Source organism: Ictalurus punctatus, chromosome 1 (genome assembly GCF_001660625.3).
Source record: "Ictalurus punctatus breed USDA103 chromosome 1, Coco_2.0, whole genome shotgun sequence".
Taxonomy (NCBI): domain Eukaryota; kingdom Metazoa; phylum Chordata; class Actinopteri; order Siluriformes; family Ictaluridae; genus Ictalurus; species Ictalurus punctatus.
Genome location: NC_030416.2, coordinates 24,156,019 through 24,178,412, shown reverse-complemented (window position 1 = coordinate 24,178,412; position 22,394 = coordinate 24,156,019). Strand labels below are relative to the sequence as shown.

Genomic DNA, 22,394 nt, shown 5'->3' with positions numbered 1-22,394 from the left:
CGTGTGTCTCTGATGAGAGAGAGTGCGTTTCCCTCTTTGGGGCTTACTGGCAGGCTGATAACCCACTTCTAACAGAGCCAAGAGTGCAGTCGGGTCCAAGTATTCTCAACAGGAGCTGGTACTGTACACCACTGCATTCAATTGGCAAGGATGTTAATGTCTCCCTGTTCGAGGACAAGACTGATGACACCGAGTCAATCAAGCTTCTTGCCTTGAAAGACAAACCTCAAAAACAGCATCTGCGCTCTGTTGTGATGGGGACAGGGACACATGTATCGTGCAGATCCACGGACATGAACCAGTCCTGTGGTTGCACGACATGAATAACATCCGTCAGGCTTGACATGTGAAAGGGGAAGAATCAGTTCATCCTTTTCAGCTTCAGAATTAAACAGAAACCACCTTCCTTCTTCTGAAGTGTGTCCCTTTGAACCGTAGGGTCTAAGAGCGAAGAAAAATGACATTCGCCACAGCCGAACCGATTATATGAGATTACAAGCTGTTGTACTTTGTTTTACTAATTTCTAAATACTACTCAAATCACCTTGGTGAGTAAGGCGCTCACACGCATACTCACACCAGGGTGAGTTCTCTTCAGGTGTGTACTCGTGCGAGATGCGCTGCAGGTTCATTCCGGTTTACATAGGCTACACCGTACAGTCCGGTGTCACCATTTTTTCCATGCGGTGTCTTGATTTTTGTTTGACTGTGGCTACTTATCTATCGTGAAATACAAAAACTTTGCTGGAAGATGTCACAGACACCACTTTGGGAGAAAAAAAAAAAGCTTTCTTAGTAAAAGTCTCATTAATACAAACGACTGATTTTGAATTGGTGTATGCGTCACGTGCCAAATCAGAAATTTGTTGCGTCCCTTCGTAACGTTTATAAAAGGCTCAATGTACTGAAATCGAACAGCAAAAAAACACTGGTGCTATTCATTCAATTTTGGGTAAAGTGATACAGCACAGCAAGGTCACTAGGGAAGAGAAGGAATGAATACGTGGAACCAAAAAACATGGATGTTTTCCAGTCGGAGGTAAAAAAAAAAAAAAAAAAAAAATTATTTTATTGTATAATAACAACAATAATAATCATGCCGCAGTGTCTCAGTGCAATTGGTAGTCGCCAAATCCCTTCTCACTTATAGCTAAAAAATTCCCTCAACTTTAACGGACACATAGCACACTGTTCCCGAAAATCGCATGGTGGCGAACGTCTTTCCATCTAGAAAACTGTGAGAGATTGAAGAATACAGCTGTGTTTCCAATATAAAGGTCAACGCTTGGTTCTAAAAGTGTTTGTTTTCTTTTCCCTTTTTTTGGAAGGCAATGCCTGCTACATCTGGCGAGGCTCCATGTCATTATGGCAGCTTTCTGTACACTGCCTGGCTTTCAGGGCCTGCCATGAGAGAATAGTTTCAATACCTGGGTTTTTCCAGCAGTTACCTTAAGTTTCCACTGCTTCCCCAAATGGGCGCATTTTCACTCGCTGGCCAGCAACAATAAATTGACTGTGCTGCCGATCCGACGGGACACTCAATCTTTATTCTCAACATTCAATCCCGGCATTAGGAGATGATATGAATAAGTTGCTCTTTTCGCGCTGGGCCGACACTGTAACAGGACCTCGGCTCTGGATTTTGCAAGCCTGGCTTCCTTCGTTAAATGACTGCGTTTCCCACGTTAAAGGAGTTCTCAGAACCTAACCTCTCCTATAGTAGCACCCACCTGAGGACATGGGAGGCCCAGCACAAATGAGGAGAAAGGGAGTGAGCAGGGAAAAAGCTGAGGCAGGTACTCGGGCGAGAAAGGGTCGGCGCGATTAAATCCGGGTTTTTACGTGCCGTTTCCATGGGTGTTCCACGCTCTTTGTTCTACAATTGTAAACGAGGGTCAACGAGGGCTCGAAAATCATGCTGTCGAAGGAAGTATGCTTTAGAGCAATTTGGGTCTATTTACACTGAGCTGCAATGCCATAAACAAGTCAGGCTGGTCTTTACTGGGGTCTCATCTACTCCACGCGTTTGATGTGTGTAAAATGGAAATCGATGCCATTTTTCAAGTTCTCTTTAAAACGGGGGTTCGGTCTCATTAGGTCCGCAGTTTCTCCCCTGCACATGGAGTAAATGAAAATGCCTTTCACTGTAGCGTTCCCGAAATCAATCGAGGGTAAAATATACCATGTTTACGGAAGATGTCTGCACTTGTGCATCATGTCGATCCACTCGGGGCACAACACGAACGTGCTTTCAAGTTATATAGAGTGCGAGTGTCAAATTTCCAAATGCACTTAAGTGGTAGGTACCTTTGAAAATCTAATGTAATCTTTGCTTATTAGAATGCACAATTGGATAACTAGATATGAGAGTAAACCTGGCAGTTTTGTGCACTTATCTTGCCTCAAGAAGGCAGACTGAGCCAGATTGTAACGACAAGCCTAGATCACTTTCCCCCAATTGGATCACAAAGCAACTCTTTCAATGTTGTAGGCAAACTGTAAAGCTCTGTGTTGTTGTCAAAGGCTTGCCTCGACACTACTCTAGTGTCGTGTTGTCCCCCCCGCCCCACAGGCTACACACGTATCCAAACAATTCATTCAAACATCTATTAGAAGTCAAATAAATACAGACATGCAGTTAGGTCATATTTTTAACAATTGTTATATTTATTACTCGAGATTGCTCATGATGTAAGGACAATTTTCTAGGGTCTAGAACTAATGAATCATTCCTGAATGTGGGCCTGTATGACAGACAGTTTGTATAATGAAGGCATTACATGTGAGAAGTTGAGTGAAATGGCACTGGGAGAAACACACTGCACCAGGGGAGTGTGATAACTCAGTGAGGCATGGAGGGTCTCACACACTCCCAAGCTCAGAGCACCACTGACAATGGGCATCTCTCTTCAACCAAGCCCCTACGTCCTCATAGTGTGGCCTTGAGAAGGGAGAGGGAGGGAGGAAAAGCACTAGCAGGTCAGAGTCTGACTATTCCCAGGCTTTCTCTCAGCCTTCCTCCACCACACACACACACACACACACACACACACCAGACAGAATCGCATGCATCCATACGTTTCGGCCACTCTCGTGCGCGAGTTCATCTTTCACTCGTTTCTCCGAGCGGTGGGAGAGAAGCCACAAATGCCAGAGCCCGAGCAATGAGCCCTTTGTTTATAGAGGAAATAAGAAGTACGCGTGTGTAACGCGGATACTGCCAGTACTCTCGGTGAACTGCAATTATCTTCCCCCGCAAACCTACTTTGGTATTATCTGATTTCCAAAGTATTCTGCTGGTGAAAATTATTTAATCCAAAGTCCTCAACGCACCTCTGTCTCAATCTTACACCAGACGACACACACACACAAAAAAAGGATACAGTCCAGGTTTAGCTGGGGGATTTTTAACTCTGACAAAATAACAAGGCCAAAGGCACGCGTCTCTGTGTGTGTTCCACCGGTGTTTTTTTTTTTTTTTTGCATGAAAAGCTAAGATTAAAAAAAAGTGTGTAAGTTAATAATCCATAAAAACAGTTGGACAACTTCAGGCTTGTAATAAATCGGAATCTAGTGGAACGCCACACAACATTAAAAGAGCTGCAAGGTTAGGGAAACCTGATGAAGTGTGATCTGGCCTCAAACATCAATGGAAAACCCAGTGAGAGCGAGTCTCTCAGTAAAAAGACTGCGTGATGAAGGCTGCCACTGAGCTTCGGGCCAAGTTGGGCAACAGGTTCTTCTAGCACGGAGAACACACAGTAATGTTAACATAACCTTTTACCATAACACCCACAACAGTGATGGGAGAAAGCCAGCCAAACTATCAATGAATGATTTAATTACTATCGAGCATAATAATTTTAAAAAAGTACAGCATTGGTATATTCAATACATCAACGTGTGAAAGAAATGACACCATTCATCATTGACTTCATTCATAAAAACACACCTCTAGGTCCATGAATAATAGTTATAACTAAGGCCACCTGGCACTGTCCAGTGCTGAAACGACACAACGTAAAGAAAACTTTATTTCCACGAGACATGGAACGTGCTTCCTCCTTAACAAGCACCCACAAAGCAATTAGTCATCAAACCCAAACTATTCAGTTGAATGTAGTGAAAGACCTACCAGGACCCTGAAGAAGTAGAGATACTCCGCAGCACCCGAGTAATTCCCACACTCGTACTGGAACTTGGCATATCTATAAAGAGTGTCCAAATACTCCTGGCGGAACTGCAAAGAGAAAGGAAAAGAAAAAAGAAAAAAAAAAAGAGAGAAAGAGAGAGAAAGAGAGAGCGAGGTTAAAAAGACCGACAACCATGTAAAATTTCAACTACTGCAGTTGATGACGTCACTGAATCGGAATATATTCTAAAGCACTTCCCTGAAGTTTAGAAAACGGCAAAGACACTACTGAACTCTCGAACCTTCTGAACAGCATGTTTGGGAGAAGCCCAAAATCAGAATATCTGACAATGGAGACCACATACACGCCACTCCATTTCCCAACACAGGAAGTCAGACCGAACTGAAGGCCAGTGTGAAGGCTGGAAGAGCTGCAGGGCGTGTGGGTAGTGCACGTTAGGGGTGCTGTTTAAGGGCTGTTAAATTGAATGACCCCTGCGTTAGCGCACTAAAAAGGCACCGGGGCCTGTGAACTGAGGTGCACTGAGGACAGGCCGCGGGTCAGTGGGATGCCGGGGTGGGAGGGGAATGCCGTCACGTCAAATATAGAAGCCCCAAGCATTTTTGCGGCCAGCCCCACAGGTCTCGGAGCTGTTCGGCTTATTCTTAACAATCCGCCACAGAATGGAAATGTCCGCAGAAAATTTCTGCAAGCCATAAAAAGCCCTGAAAATGAGTTAAGGTTTTGGGAAGTCATTTAACGTCTCCGCGCTCCGCGCCGCCCCTCCCACCGGCCCCCTGAAACAAGGCCGAGTTCATGCAGGAGTCATGAGAACTGCTCGGAGCAGCAGAGGAGACGCTGGAGTTACTTACAGCATGCTTCTCGGCCAGATAGTCAAACAGCATACGCCCGTCCCTGGAAGAAGAAGAAAAAAAAAAACATGCTGTGGTGAGTGGAGTTGTTTAAAGGTTCGTAGATGTTCTTGCAGTTGTAATCGGTTTATGAAGAATGCTTTCTGTTAAGGGTATTACACAGGAAAGAGAAAGACAGGAGATAAAAGTGGATCAAACCTGCATCAGAACCATAAAGGAAAGCCAAAGACTTCACGCTCAAAGTCACCATCATAGAAAAAAAGCAGAAAACGAGACAAATCGATGCCACAAAATGGCCGTATCACTATCCGACCACATGCACTCGGTCACGTGACTCGGTGCAGATGAATAGGTAGAGGGGACTGGAAACCAGGTTTTCCGCACCACCACCCCCGCCACCAAATGTGGCTAGCCTCTGCAGAACCAGCACACGAAACCGTGCGTCTCGGAACGTGCCAGACAGAAAGAGGAGGTCGCCGGTTTATTTTATTTGAGGGGAGCTTCAAAGGCTGTTTATAAAGGCGTTCTCCTGTCGCACCGCTTCTGTGCCATTATACTGTCATCCAGCACATGCTGCAGCGCCGGGTGGAGAACAAGCTCCCATAATGATTGTTTAAAAAAAAAAAAAAAAAAAAAAAGAACCTCAAATCTGGGAGCACCTTTGCTTTCAACTGCCCTCTACATTCCACTCAGTCTCATGACCATCATCCCTTACTGGGTGCTCGTGGTTACTACTTCACACTTCTGCGTACGTTTGTGTGACAGCAGCTCCTCCCTGGGCAGCCGTCCTGAGCAGACCGCAGCAGCCTCCCTGTGGAGGTGGAGCCGCTGCCGCTGTGTTCTGTGGGTACGAATACTCAGAGTGCAGCGGTTTAACGCTCATCCGCAATCATACCCTACACCCACGTCATCCGTTCATCTCTGCACCATTCACCATCCCGACCGGGGAAATCGGTCACCTGCTAACCAGCACCGGTCCCGAATGACAGCCTCTAGCAGACAGCCAGAAACAGCTATTCGGCACAGGAACAAATAAATACAAGTTCCAGGCCACATTTCCTGGTTGCGTTTTCGACTCGTGAAACACCAGACACCAAATAATGTCCTTTGAAACCTAAATATTCGGATCGAATAAGTAAACTTCAAAGCCGCTCGTTAATGAGGAGCAGACGAGCAACTGGGTAGCTTAATTAAAACTGCCACAGCTTAATCCTCAACTGCGATAAACGTGTTTCGGTGTGAGAAACGAAAAAGCAAACCAACGCGTCTACCACCTACCGAGGGCTCCCACACGAGGCTGAGAGGCCGCAAACTTCCCTCCTGTACGATTTCCTGAGAAAACACCAGTCTGTGGAAACAAAGTGTCTCATTGATACGGAGAAAAGCAGTGCCGAACACTGACCGCATCGTGTTACAGATGGGCACCGACAAAACTGAGTTTTTTCCCCCCTCCTACTAGCACAACAGCTAGCGCTTTCCAACCTCACGCATGCAGACAAAGACCTTGAGCAGCCTTGAGAAAGCTTCGAGCTCATTACTTCCGAGAGCTACACAGCGTAACAAGGGCTTGACGTGTGCATCAAAATATCAGTTTAATATCTGTACGACACTGTCGATTTATAAACAATACAATAAATCATTCGATGGCATTCAATAAAAATGGATACAACCTGCCAAAGAACTAAGCAAAGTCCCAACAATCAGTATGTTTACATGGACTGCAATAATTCAATTTTAATCGGATTAAGACGATACTCTGATTAAGAAACTCGCATGTAAACAGCGATTATTGATGACCTTAATCCAGCTAAAGTCATACTCGAAGTAAACACAAATGGAATTAAGACATATATAAGTGTTTATGCATTATTTTTTATGGATGCACAAACAGCACAGAATTAAACTACAGTCCTAAATGAATAATATTTGTTCTGGTGTGTCTCTGTGTGTATTGGGTTCTTTTCATGTCTTATGTAATTGGACAAAAAGGTGCGGAAATTTTAGTCTGAAGTTTATATTTGTAACACTCAGTTTGTGGATTTTATTTTAAATAAACAAAAAAAAAAAGGGCACTGAAAACTTGCCCCACCCCCATCCGATTAATCGGGGGTTGTAAAAATAATCGGCCAACTAATCGAGTATGAAAATAATCGTTACTTGCAACCCCAAACACATCATGCCTTGGGAAATACACGCGTCATGTACACGTTACCCATTACCGCCGGACTTGAAATGAACCCAACAAGTTTTTGCTGTAACTAAGCTCTTTATAATACTGAAGTCAATTATAACACCTACGCAGACATGTGCTGTGCTGAACAGGGGTGGAGATACTTATATAACATTGTAGCCCTGATAAACAACTGGTTTCATTTCCTTAACTTAAACCCCTGTTCATGCTTTGCGAGTGAAGAGAAGGGAAACAACAATGCATCAGCTGAAGAGGTTATGTAGACCTGCTCTGAAGCGGGTCTACTGCCATGCTCTACACCAGTGGTCACCAACCCTGTTCCTTGAGATCTACCTTCCTGCAGGTTTCATCTCCAACCAAACCAAATCAAACACACCTGTTTTAGCTGAGGCAGTGACTAAGATCAAGTGGGAATGGATATGATCTGAAGTTAAAGTCTTCAGGAAGGTAGATCTCCATGATCGTGTGCATGCACAACGACCATTCAGGCAGCCTTTCCTCGCAGGCTAAAGAAATCTGCACGGTGACTGGGACGCTCACGTTCGATAACGGAGAACGCACATCTAGAGCTACGAAGAGCTAACATCGGAATAAGAAAAGCCCTGTGCTTCAGACACGCCCCCTCGAGTCACATCGGAGAAAGCTTAATTCACATTTAACTTTGTTATATTCTAACGTACGGCTTTTGTTTCATTACACGCTATTAAGAGGCCGTATGGATCACGCGAACCGTCACTATTAAGTTTCAGTTATTGTACTTATAACATTTCTCGTATTGAAAATGTATCATCAAGTTGAGACGCCTCCAGATCAAGTTGCAGGCGAATTTGAATTTTGGGTATCATTACACTCCTAATATAAACCTACTGCTTTTCCTTCACAGCTCTGACAAACATTATGAAAAATAAATAAAACTTGAACTACAAACTAAAGGCTCAAAGACCCTTACATGCTCAAAAACACGAGACGTCAAAAATACTGAGATATCTGAATTAATAGTCATGATATTTTGTGTTAACCTGTTATACTAAGAAATTAAAAAGAAAAAAGGAAGAAGAAGAAAAAAAAAGAGCTTTGCATAATAATAATAATAATAATAATAATAATAATAATAGCACAAAATTAGTCACTTGGGCTTCTCAGGCTACATAGACAGCAGACCCGAACAAATGTGTAGACTTAATCCTAGGAGAAATGCACGGGGAAGACGAGCAGCCTGAAACCGATTATGTTCAATTATGAAGGTATAAACATAGTTATATTGGCATATTGCACGTCAATCACAATAATCATGTTGACTCAAACGTCTACTACGTGATGTAAATTGTACTAAACCACAGTCTGCATTTTTCTGTGTTGCTGGAGAAACGGATGAAACAGATTGCTGTTCTTCAACGTCGCAGCTCAGAAAAGCTCAGGTATAATCCGTTCGCCTAAAATAAACTTCCTCTCAATTTCATAGCACCATTACAGATGTTTACTTGAGACCCGTATCCCTTTAACTGCGCAGCAGATGCCTGTGAAAGAACAAGCGCTGCATTAGAGATGTAACGGTATGAACATTTCATATCACGATTATCGTGACCAAAACGATCACGGTTATCAGTATTATCACGGTATTGTTAAAATGTGCTGACAATGTACAAAAAGTACAGGTACACACACTGAAATCATTTAAACAGGTTTTAGATTTGACTATAAAGTGACGGATGGTTGTCACTAGGCTTGCTGCGATAGTTATATGGTGTTCAGCCACACAACAACTACATCACTTATCCACCGTGGCACCGCCCCCACTGTTTAGTTCGTTTAGTTCAGCTAAAGAACATGACAGAAGGCAGTGACAGCGCTCGGGAGATTTTACAACCTTCCAAGAGGTTTTGTGACTGCAAGTCATTCTCTTCAAATGCTATCGAGCTTTAAAGTATGGTATATTTTCTGTAGGAACCCATTCGGTATTGAAATACATGCCAAATTTTACATGATTTAATAGTTTATTTGAATAAATATCAAAAATCTAAAAAGGTGTGCATTATAGCTGACAATTACATGAACACTGTACAGTTGGTTTTATGACCAAGTCATTCTCTTCAAATGCTACTGAAGTTAGAAACGTGTATACCGATGTCGTATGTAACTTTAGAGACAGTTTCTAAATTTGCGAATCTCGATCGTCAAGCCAACTTCATGCCAGTCTTTCCCCCCTCGCTTTTAAATCGTTTATGAATGCCCGTGCAGCCCTGCGCATTTCACTTTCGGATTAGTGGCAATACGGGGCGGCGACTGCTTTAATGGTGGGTTCATTATTTTTCTTAATGAAAAACATAACAAAAAAGTACAACAACAATGTTCACCTCACTCTTCATCCCGTCAGTCAGGTGACTCGCCTCACTCTTCCCCCCCCCCCCACTTTCATCAGGAGATAAAAGAAATCTGACTCCTACTGATCTGCGCTGCAACTCTGACTCTTGAGCAGACGTGTTCAGTTTTTAATTGTAGCGTCTGTTTTCCCGCTCAAAGAACAATGTTGCACGCTGCACCCGTGTCAGACTCGTGCTGGGTGTGTGTGGACAGCATTTACCACGAGTTTTACAAATCACAATAATCGCACACAGTTTTAAAGATAATTAAACGTGACACGGTAATACTAACCATCTGGGAATTTTATAATGAAACCGGTAACCGTTTTTTCCCTACACTGCATTATTAAAAAAAAAGTTACACAGCACAAATTTACTGATGAACTTTATACTTTGGATCATTGTCTTGCTGCGTAATCCAGTTGCACTTGAGTTTCAACTTACGGACTGAAGACCGGACATTCTCCTTCATGATTTTCTGGTAGAGAGCAGAATTACTGCAAGTTGCCCAGGCCCTGAAGCAGCAAAGCATCCCCACACCATCACACTGCCACCACCATGCTTGACCGTAGGTAGGATGTTCTTTTTGTGGAATTCTGTATTTAGTTTATGCCAAATGTATCGGGACCCCTGTCTTCCAAACAGTTCCACTTTCAACTCATCAGTCCACAGAACATTCTCCCAAAAGGGTTGAGGATCATCAAGCTGTGTTTTAAGCATTTTGGATATAAACATAAGTCTGTGCTCATGCATCACTGTCGTGCTTCCGTGCTACACAAGCTCCGCTGTTTAATGTTTGCAGAGTACATTCTTCTTCGCAGCATTTAATATAAAATTCTCCCACACCTTAGAGGACTTGGGTCGCACACTTTTTTCATTGTTGACCCGGTAAAGGTAACATCGATAAACAGTAAACTGAAGAAATTCATTTTTGTTGACTCTGCATATCGTGTGTTTGACATCATGTGCCATCGACCAGGAAGCAGCTTATACTTCCTGAATTAAAAAAACCCGCCAGTGTTCCATTTGGGACGATATTACTTTTCTAAAATTCATACACTAGACTGTAGAGTACATAGTGTAAGCATATAGTACATCATTTGAGACACAACTTTGGTCTGTACTCTTTGATGCCTGTTTTCGGAACAGAAGTAACAATGAGTAAATGTATCCTGTGCTGTGCGCAGACCAACTAATCAATAATGAGATTCATTGACAACGATCGATGGTGGATTTTTCGTGATTCTACATTAATGGCAAGTAAACACTAACAGAAGAAAAACCCAGTAAAAGTACATTTTCAAAATATACTGTTTTTTCTATCAAATCCATTTCGAAAAGTTATTGTTATTTTTCCTGTTAATGTTTACTTTCCATTACTGCAGAATCACCGAAAAATCCACCATCCATGGAGTTTTCATACCAAACACAATTTCCTACTTTCCATAAACCTAAAATGGTGGTAATGTGTATTTTCCTGTACATTTTATTTTGGGTCTAATCTCATGTCCTCACTAAATAAAAACCAAACCAACACAAACCTGCACATGTATGACATTTGTTTGATTTCATTTCTTTATTAGAACTTCACCCAGGTGATCTAATCCACCCAGCGGAGAACCTGATTACTGGGAAAAAGTCTAGACAAATGTATTAAAACCCCACTGGCAAGCTGATCTGGTAGAAAAGCAAGCGAATGGAACAGGGGATGATGGTGGAAAAATTTGCCACGACGTCGTTTCCACTATTCTGTCGACCGCTAGTGTTTATAGCACTTCTGAGTACCAGTACTTACTCCAGCTCTCAGTTGTGGCTGTCTCTGTCTCTTTACAAGTGGGAGCGAGTTTGTTTGCAGAGCTGCGCGAGTACTAGCACTAACTCACCTTGTCGACTGCATTTGTCTGGTGGTCTCCGGATCCTCAAACATTTTAACAATCGGCTCCGTCTCAGACTGCAGCTGCTTCAGCTGGGCCACAACCGCAGTCCTCTTCTCTCTCAGCGCTAAAGCAAAGGAAACAAAAGTTCAGCCAAATCCATACAGGCTCAACTAACACGGCATTTAGTACAATAGACATCAATGTGGCATAGGCACCCTTAAAACAGGGTCACACTTAGAGCTGGGAAATATGGCAGTACGACTACAGTGGGGCCTGACGCTAGTGAAAACGCTTTACAGATTGTCCCAAATATCTCTATACATAGGAGAAAAGAACACTTCTTAGCTAAAGGTCTTCCAAAATTTTCCATACTTAATTTATATTATATATATTTGTTCTCAGATAGCCTTTAAGAATGACAAAGGAAGAACGTATTGAAATCATTCTCATGGCTGGATCGGGAAGCAGTCGCAAGGCTGCGATGGGCTTTAACAGGAACAAAGGCTTTGGGAAAGGCTATAAGGTGTGATTACATTGATCTAAGATTATTACCAGTCACCCTGTGAGGAGGAGATGAATTCTAGAGTAGGCTGTGCAATAATGTGTCGTTCATGTCAGATTATATACTGAACATTCTATAATGCATGTTCTGCTTAGATCATCGGTAAGCCTGAGCTGGGTTCGGGCACCACATGGGCAGAAGCAAGTCCTCGATATCGTAGTAGAAATGTTACGCCTAGAGAAAACCTTTTAAAAGGAGAAGAAGTGGAGAAGAGGAGCCGTACGTGGCTCGTTATGTGAGGACAACATGGAATGTCCATTCAACAACGTGAGCTTGACTTGGAAGCTTTGAAACTCACCATAACTGGAGCCAGGCATGTAGGCTGCTAATATTATATTAATTACCATCACGTCACATTATACGTTCTTATGCCCTGTTTACACTAGTGCGTTGACGTTTTAAAATGAAAACGATCCTCGTACACACGGACGTTTCTGCTGTGTTTCAGAAACGATCTCCGTCCACACGACACGACCGAAAACGCACGTCAAGTGACCATTCACGCACGCTGGGCATGCGCATACAAGTGTAAACAGGAAGTTGGTTGCTAGTCCAAACCGGCGTTCCATGAAGGGCTTACGCCGCTTGAAATGAGATTTGTTGCCGATTGGTCTAATAACAGCTTGCCTCTTGCGCATGTACACAGCTGCAGTATTATAAAATACAGAATTTAACTGCGCAATAGCTGATAAGAATGACTACACAGCCAGCAAAGCTTGCAGTTCAGTCTCCGTGTTGTTGTGTATACGATCAAGGTAGCGTAATGGTCATGTGGTAGGTGCTTGACGAATCAGGGAAGGATATGCAATGATTCTGAAAACCCAATCAGGGGGAGAATGTGGGCGAAGTCACGCCTTCGTTTTGGTCTGTTTACACTGAAATGCGAGCCCGGAGTTTTCAAACTAAAACGGGGTCTTCGGCAGTCTCTGAAAATGCCGGAGTAGTGCAGACGACAGGCATAACTGTAGCAAAAGTTCTGCGTTTTAAAACGAAAATGCTCTAGTGTAAACAGGGCCTAAGACAGCAGATCTCAATTCATGAGCAACAAATTTATTTACAAGCTGCAATTTTTGAATGCAGCATCCAAATCATGTCAAAAATCATAGGGTGGAAATGCAGCTTTAAGGGCTATACGGTTTGTCCATATGGTAGAATTCTCAGTGAAGTGCCTTAAAACGCTCAGCATTATTCTATGACTTAATGTAATTTCCACTGAAACAGGAAATCAGGGCGGGGCACTGAGTTACTCCTCCCCTTTTAAATAGCCAAAAGCATTTCACTTACCTTACAGCCCGGGCGGGCTAAGCCATACTTGACAGTTATGGTGTGTCCAGGTCCTCCTGGGAAGTTCGTATTTACGAGTTGGGAAGTCGTAACTACGACGTCAGGTACGTTTAAGTCACTTTGGTCGGAGCAAGATGGTGGTGTACCTTCTCTTAATTAATTACAAAAAAAATACAGCAAGTTTTTAACTCTACTTCTAGAAAATTAAAGAATGCGCTTCAGGAGGGTGTTTTTTTATGTTTTGAATCAATTTATGAAGCCACTGTAACATTACATATTGTATACATATTTTATTGTAAATTTTAAAAAGCCTAACAGACATGTTAAGCAATTTGCTGTATTTTCAATAACTATTGCGTATACCAAACACATAAATGAAATCAACTTCAGGGGTGAATAAACGTTCAATTTCAACAAATTTACCATCAACTACAGACGTCGCATGCATCGACTCCAGCGTGTTTTCTTACTGACGCGACCTCAACTCGGAAACTCAGGGCTTAAAGAACATCCAGAGTTTCCCCACTCGTAAGTACAAACTTTCCGACATGACTTGAACGCACCATTAGTATGGACGCGAGCCTGAGCAATAACGATGCGTTGGGTTCACGTGTGGAGGATTTCCTTCTTAGCTAACTCTCAGTTGGAATTCTGAGCCAAACGACCCGTGCCTGCTGATAGGATTTCTCTCGCTCAACGATGACAACTTATGCAAGTTTTTTTTGTAATGTCGGGGGCAGAAAATCTGACGAGAAGCTGAAGTGCAGAATGATGTCATCAAAACCGCTGAACTGTATTGGTGGTCGAGCGAGACTGTATACATCTTCTAAATGTGAATGCCGTCATTGTTTTGGAGCACACTAGCTTATAGATGGGTAGAGGTTTTATTTTTTTGGCCAAGCTGATCGTTTTAATAACTTGACTAAACATGTGGGGCATTTTGCCTCTGATCTTCATCTGGAGACACAGAACTTTAGAGTTATCTTTGATTCTTACTTAAAATTTGACAAACAAAGTCTGTGGTTAAAGGAAGCTTTTTCCAACCCAATTAAAACCTTTAAGGATTTAGAGATTGTAATTCTTGCCTTTATTTCCTCTGAACTTGACTACTGTAATGCACTGCATTTAGGTGTTCCTCAAGCATCACCGTCTTGTCTTCATACATTGCAAAATGCAGCTGCGAGGCTCGTATGGGGATCTAATGCCACCTTTCCACTGCCCGGTATGGCTCGACTCGGCTCACTTTACTTTTCCCAGCTTGCTTTTCTACTGTGGTTTAGTGCCGCCTCAGCGTGGGTGCCATCTTCCACTCGCCTTCACGCAGGAATAATGTTGTATTATCGAAGCCTGTACAAATACACGGTCAGGCCGTATTCCAAATGCCTTTCCTTTTCACTGAACACGGACCCTATTAAGGATGTAAAATAATGGCATTCTAGATCCTACGTAGTGCTCAATATGACTAAGATAGATTCAGCCGTGTCAGGAGCGACTTAAATAAACGCCTGGTTTCTGAGAGACAGAAACCTTTGCTGTATTTTTATCTATAATGAGAGAAATGATACATTACAGAAATATTACCTTATTCAAAGTATGTATTAAATGACACATTTATACAAGCACAATATAGAACCACTTGTTAAAGAGAACCCATATGATACTGTACACCAGAAGGAAGATAATGCCTACTCCCTCAGCACATGGCTCGGCTCGCTCAGAACCTCGACCGAGGTGGTACTTAAAAAAAGTACCATGTACCAGGTACTATTCACAGTGGAAACCCCCCAAAAAGCGAGCAGAGTCGAGTCGAGCTGTACCATGCAGGGGAGTGGAAAAGTGCCACCGGTCCTAGCATCATTGCAGTGGTTACCTGTTTTTTATAGGATTCAATGTAAGGCCCTACTGTTTGTATATAAGGGTCTCCACGTGCTTGTACCACTTTATATCTCCGACTTTCTCCACCAGTATCAGACTCAAAAGTCATTAAGATTATCACAAATGCCACTTTTCCACCACATGAACTTTCCCCAGGAACTAGAGACTTTCAGAGGTACTCTGTGTGTTTCCACAGCAGGGACCAGGGTCTAAATTAAGCTCCAGGTAAAATAGTTAGCCCTCGCAAAGTCCCTAATCGGGAGGTGGTACTTTGGCGGGTGGGACTTGGGTGCTGAACATGCTGAAGCATTTTTTTAAGTCATTTGCGGTGCGTACAGTAACAGTTGTTCATTGCGATTCTAATCAAAACAACAGAGTTTCTTAAAAAATACGACCGATGCACCTCGTTGTCAGTCCAGTCTTTTTAAGTATTTATGCCGAGGACGAAATACAGCGGGAAATGGAACCGGCGACCCGCCATGAAAAAGTGTACTTAAAAATATCAAGTGGGTTAAGCGAGCTGGCGTTTCACACAGGAAAACTGTAGCGCTCGTGCATGCGAGTGTCTCATTCATCTCAGCAACGGCTGATCAAATCCGTTTGCAGACTTTAAAGCTAGCGTCATGAGCATTCTGGATTCGCTTTACTAGCACCGCTCATCTCTCTTACACTGTCTTCTCAATTACCTCTTTAGCAAAGCAGTACATCACAATCAACAGCAGCACAGCTTGACTCTCCTCAATCGATGGTTTTGCTGCAGTGTCGTTGGCAGATTTCAGAAGATAGACCGTCCTTTTTTAAAATACGAACCTTTATCCAAAGATTTTTTAAAAAAAATAAAAAATGTAATTCATTCCATGACCGGGAATCGAGCCCGCACCACATCCTAACCACTACACCACCAGTACAGTTGCAGCAAACTCTTTTGGTCCTGTCCCAACGGTTTGTGTTCCAATCAGCACCTGCTACGCCTATTTATGCTACGCTTTTTATGAGCAGAGTAAACATTTTACATGATTACATCATTAAAACCAGCCCACTGTGTGTCAATCAATTTCATTGTAGCGTACTTCGAGGCTTCATATCCTCGCCAAGGGCTTGTCACATTCAGCCGTACATCACCAGACTAATTTGCCTAATCTTCATGGTAATTTTGACCGCGATGGAAACGCAGACAACGAAGGTCTGGAGGAAGCAAATAGTCCCTTGAAAAAAGTTCCCAGGATTAATCGTTCCAGGTAATTTCTGTGGAAAAGCGGCTAAAGTCTACTGTTGAGTGTTCCAAGGACTCGTCTTAAAAATATGGGTGACTGCTCTTTTTCTGTTACGGGCCCTCGCTTTAGGAATGCTTCACCTTTATCGATTAGGTCTTGTCCGACCACGGATCTTTTTTTAATTCTCAACTAAAGACACACCTGTTTTTTACCCTTGCTTAATCAGCAGTTCTAATTTATTGTGCAGTGCCATTTTTTGGTGTTATTTTTATTAATCATAACTTACTCTTTATTATATGTTGCTTCCTTTTGTACAGCACTTTGGTCAACTTTTCTCGTTTTTACATGTGCAATATAAATACATTTTGATCGATAGGTAACCTTGAGGCTGACATATTCATACTAGTGGCCACTAAACTTCCATTTGGATTTCATGGGGACTTTAAAGCTCCTGTATGGAGTCCTGCAGAACAGGGGTTCACTTTCCAAACAACAACAGCAGCAGCAGGCTGCAAATAGTGTTGTTCAGCTTTAGGAAATCAGAAGTTAGCTGAAGCGGCAATAAGGCGTGAGTGTGTTTGTGTGTCACTGTGGGAAGGTACTCACAGTTTGGGATGTCTTTATCCAGATATAAACTTTTATACACGTCCATGGCGAAGTCCACCATGTTGGTGTCGCTGAGAAGATCAAGCTTCCCGTGAAGAAGCTCGGTCTCATTGTAGATCTGTTGTGACAACCGCGTAAACAACACATTTGAAAAGAGAGTTGCAGTACAATCCGTTTCTAAACTGAAGTTTTAAAGACACATGTCTTTCATGACACAGATGCTAATACGTGACTAGTTTACTGGTCAGTTCTTTTCACGCTTCTGACACTATATAAGCAATAAAGAGCGCGTATTATTATCATTATTATTTTACTCCGTAAGATAAACGTCAGTATGCATAGTTAGCATAAAGAATGTGATCTCTGAGGTTAGTTATATCGTGCTAGCTAGTCACTAGTTAGCTAATGCTATCGGCTCGGCTACTCCAAAAGTCACGCACACGTGCTTAAAACACCGGTTGTGTGTGTATATAAACACTCCCGTACAACACCTTTCACTGAAAAACACAAACTTTATACCTACTTCTTTAACAGACAAGAATTCCAACAAAGGAAACACGAGATGTCGGTCCAAAAAGTGGGCAATTTTTGTAGTCAGGTCGTACTCCGCCATGTTGGCCGCGGAAAAGGATCCGGTTCAAAACAGTAGAACTTTATTAGTTCAAGCTGCGAACAAAAATGACAGTGCGCGCGGGTAACGTGTGGGCGACGAAGAGAAACAAACAGAATAGTATGAACATGAATAATTACATATTATGTGTCTTTCATGTGGCATTTGGTTGTCATTTCAATAGATTTATAATGTATTCATGTTTGTAGGTTGTTTTGTTATTGCTTTCTGAATTTTATTATTATTATTATTATTATTATTATTACTATTATTATTATTATTATTATTTGGGGCGCACAATGGCGGTTCGATTCCCACCGTGGCCCTGTGTGTGTGCATGTTCTCCCCGTGCTGCGGGGGTTTCCTCTGAGTACTCCCCCAGTCCAAAGACATGCATGGTAGGCTGATTGGCATGTCCAAAGTGTCCGTAGTGTATCAATGGGTGTGTGAGTGTCTCCTGCAATGGATTGGCACCCTGTCCAGGGTGTACCCCCACTTGTGCCCGATGATCCCTTGGATAGGCTTCAGGCGTCAGGCTTCCCCGTGACCCTGAAAAGGAGTAAGCGGTATAGAAGATGGATGGATGGATGGATGGATTATTATTGTTAGCTCTGTGGCATGGAGAGTTTGCTCCACGTACTCTAGTTTCCTCCCATCTTCAAAAACAGAGGGAGAGAGAGATGGGGGGGGGGGGGGAAGAGACACCTGTGCTGAGTGTCCTGTGACCCTGATCAAGATAAAGCATTTACTGAAGATAAATGAATAAATAAATGACTACATTTGTCCAGTTGTGATATATAAGGAATATGCACATTTAAAATGTAATCAGGTTGTTTTACTGCTCTAAAGCTTCCTTCTGAACGTGTTTTAGTCTGTGGCTCATCTTTAGTCTCATCTGCTGAACGTCTCTGATGCTAGTCCCATTCTCAGAGTAAGATAGGTCACTGATTTGTGTAAGAGCTGCTTGGACATTAGGTGTACTGTTATGCTTCAGAATTGGATTCTTTGCATTTTTATATTTTTAAGGAGTCAATATATATCTTGAGCTTTATAATTGAAAGGGTATGCAACCGTTATTCTTTGCTTTCAGAACAACTGTTGTGCAATAAGGATCGGGATTATTACACACGGTACAATTAATACAAATTATATACAGTATCAGTGAAATATCCCACTAAATCATGTAGAGCAAGACAGAAGATTTTAAAAAGCAAATAAAATGCACAGCGTTTTATTCCTTGTTTGTGCAGCTGTCTCATAAAGATGCCCATGTGCTGGCCATACTGTGCAGTGAAGAGCCAATATCAGCTCCTAAATGGTCCATCTCTAATAGGTTCCACCAGTGCCATGTTTTCCTGAGAGCCACATGCTTCCCAATCCCACAACAAAATCCCTCTTGTTACACTGAACTGGCTTTCTAAAACCTGACCTCAGGTAGGAATGAGTCATAAACACACAGTAGTCACTATGGCTAAGTTTATTTTACTGTGCCTCTGATACAGACACTACTGGGGGGGGGGTAACATACGAATCCGGGAAATCTAGTTTGTTGTGTAAAAAGTTTTGTTTGGTTGTTTTTGTATGTGTTGTATGAGTGGTTTCCTCTATAGGATATTGCTAGTTGGCCATTTTCTAAAATAAACGTATTTAATGTTGTCATTTCTTCTTGCAGCATTTCATGTTTATTTTATAATGCCGTGACTTTATAATGTGCATGAACATAGAAACATTCTAGATCAAAACATACGTGGCTTTGGTATGTTTGAAATTTTATTTATTTTGAATAATTGTTGTTTTTCTTTTGTCATCCAAAAGTATTATTGTAATACACTCCTGACATGGGGGAAAATAACAAAAAGGGTGTTTTAGTAATGTATTTTTGCTTTATGTTTCATATGCATATATAAGAAACGGAATTAATGGTTTATATTTATTCAATAATTCATTTAAAAAATATATTTTTACTTTGTACTTTGTAGGATGATTTGAATGTTTGCATGTGTTGCATGCTGTTTTTATTTCCATTTACTTATATTTTACACAGTGTCCCAACTTTTTTGGAATTGGAGTTGTATTAATGAATGACATATCATGCTTTTTGACCATAGCTACATTGGTAAGTAACACTACAATAATCATGCACGTTTACCTTAATTAATAATTACTTAAATATGAACTAACGATGAGTTAAGGCATGTACTAATCAGGAACTAATGAACCTTAACTACGCTATGAGTCTTCTGATGCAGAAAAGCAGTCAGAATAAACACAGCAGCATCTAAGACTAAAACACAGGAAAATACTCTTCTAGAACATATAAGATTAAATAAATGTTACTGTATTAAGGATCAATGCCCCTGGCCCTGGCCACCCAGAGCACATATGACATACTACACATACAGTGGGATTTGAAGAGAAATGGATGGAGAATGACGCAAAATGTGTTGAGATGAAATTATTGGTGTATATTACTAGTGCATCTTTCTTCGTTCGATAAGGAAGATGAAAGTGAAAGTAATCCAGCACCATCCAGTGATGTTTGTATATACAACTGCATATCATAAATTATATAAATTACTTGAAATGATGTACATTTCATTTATATTTATATAGAGCAGGTTCGATTTAGTTTACCCCTACGTGTTAATTACTACATTAACTAACAAACATGTACTGACATGTACTTAAGGTGGTCTTTATTCACGCTTGAATTCACAAGACTCATGTTGTACTTAAGGTTAGCTCTTCATTAGTTTGTGATTAATACATGCCTTAACTCATCAATAGTTCATATTTAAGTAAGTATTAATTCAGGTATTAGTGCATGATTATTCATGTACAGTTATTGTAAAATGTTACCGTTCCATTAAATGTTATGGTAGGTCCACGAACTATAAACTATCATTCCATCACCAGCCTCTCTTTTTTTGCTTCTCTCTTAAAGTTAATAAGACAAAACAAACACACCTTGTCATGTTACTGAAAAACAGCGAAGCGTAAAAGTCATCCGTCCCAAACAATTTCCCATGGCAGAAAACTTACTGACGCTGGTTAAAAAACACTGCCGGTGGAGACTCCTTCCATGAATACTGAAAAATAATCATCTCCTTACAGAAAACTTTTTTTTTTAAAATTATAATCAGATTTAAATTATATAAAATGTCTGCCATAAAGGTCCCTGTAAATGAGCAGCTACTGTAGAAATGATTAAATATACTGTAAACCTTGTCCCAGCCATGCTACACCTTCTGACCAATCCCGTTAGATTACTTCAACTCTTATATAGTGTTGTGCTACAAAACTAATTTTTTCATCTCACCGGCCTCAATGTTTTGCCAGAATTGACCATTTTGGTTTTCGTATTATCAGATTTATGTCTGTTGATGTCTGTGCATAATAATCCCTAGCACACGTTCCACAAACATGCCAATTACAATTATTGTGAATCCTCAGCGCATGCAACGTGGTATAGTGCACGTAGGCATTTGAATAATATCCAATCAGAGTTCAGGAGGCACCATTTGGTGGAATACTGTTCAGGAGAAAGGATGCTACAGACATGGCTTCAAAATTGACTTCCAGTGCCAGGAGGGATTTTCCCAAAATTCAAACCAGCAATTCTTGCCTTAGAGAAGACAGCGATGCTATTGTGTAGTGTTTGTACCACTACTAGAAGCATGCACTCCAACCCTCATGTTAAGTGCCTCTCTTTGTTCTTCCTGCACTTGTTTCTCGTTAATTATTGGAACCTTATTTCTTTTTCCCAATTGACTTTGCAGCACGTTTATCACTGTCAGCTCCTTTAACAGCAAGATGCCTGAATTGTATTCAGGCCTCACATTTAAGTCATTGTGAATAAAAGCATCCGCCATTAAATCGAAATGTAAAACACATTTTTGTAGTAGCCTTGTAATTTTGTAGTAATGTGTAAAAGAACTGCTTAAATATACTTTGTGATACTTTTAAGCTGCCTTGTCAGATTTTCCTTAAAAAACTTGCTCCGCATAAGACTGACACGTTACCTAATGATTAATAACACATAAATCAGGGCATATTACAGTTTGTGGTTACAGACGCTGACACAACCTGCACATGAAATCCAATAATTATTACAGGTCACTGCAAACATATTTAAAGATGGAGTCATGGAACCCAAGAAAAGACGGAATTGGCGAACGCTGAGGTCCAGTAAAATACTGGCATACAAAAACACTATTCGTTAGGTTTCAATAATTCTTCATAGCAGCTCATTTCTCCTCTAACTGTGCCATTTAAAAGAAGGAAGCTTTTTTTTTTTTTTTTTTTGAATAGTGAATCATACCTAATTTTGGTTTGGTTTGGTTAGGTTTGCTCCAGAGGGAAACTGTGAATGCTAAGGTGATTAACATGTTGACATGCTCTTGAGGAAAACACTTACACTGCCACAGTGAATAGGAAACCTGTCTGTGTCTGTGCTTTAAAGACGGTAATGAACCCGGGTCCCTTTAGACCTCTATAACTCAAATTCTTGAAAGAAGAACTAATTCTTACTTTAATTTTTATAAGCTCATTTGAGTAAGGAAGTGTTGAATGAGCTCATGGATCAGGGTGTAAGGTTCTCAGTTGGCACAAGTGAAATGAATTTAAAAAACAGGCACAATATTTAATAAAAAAAAATAAGAAAAAAAGGCTTCTTGAAGTTTTTGGAAATGTTTTCTTTTGCATATGGAAATGGATGCTTTAAATGGTTGTGGGAGACAGTAAAACATTTGCCAGAGTAGTTCTGATTACCCCAGATGTTGTTGCTGGTTTTTTTTTTTTTTTTTTTTTA

At 41.3% G+C, this 22,394-nt stretch overlaps 1 protein-coding gene across 1 annotated transcript in view; it reads right to left on the bottom strand.

The window, feature by feature from the left end:
* Window positions 1-17,651, bottom strand: part of eif3ea (eukaryotic translation initiation factor 3, subunit E, a) — a 35,910-nt gene extending 18,259 nt beyond the window's left edge. The window contains exons 1-5 of the mRNA XM_017476924.2: window positions 17,498-17,651; window positions 16,975-17,092; window positions 11,440-11,557; window positions 5,006-5,048; window positions 4,136-4,240 (exon numbers count right to left, since the gene is read on the bottom strand). Coding sequence (XP_017332413.1) covers window positions 4,136-4,240; window positions 5,006-5,048; window positions 11,440-11,557; window positions 16,975-17,092; window positions 17,498-17,587 — 474 coding nt within the window. The 5' untranslated portion in view covers window positions 17,588-17,651. The remainder of the gene's footprint in view (window positions 1-4,135; window positions 4,241-5,005; window positions 5,049-11,439; window positions 11,558-16,974; window positions 17,093-17,497) is intronic.
* Window positions 17,652-22,394: the final 4,743 nt, after the last annotated feature.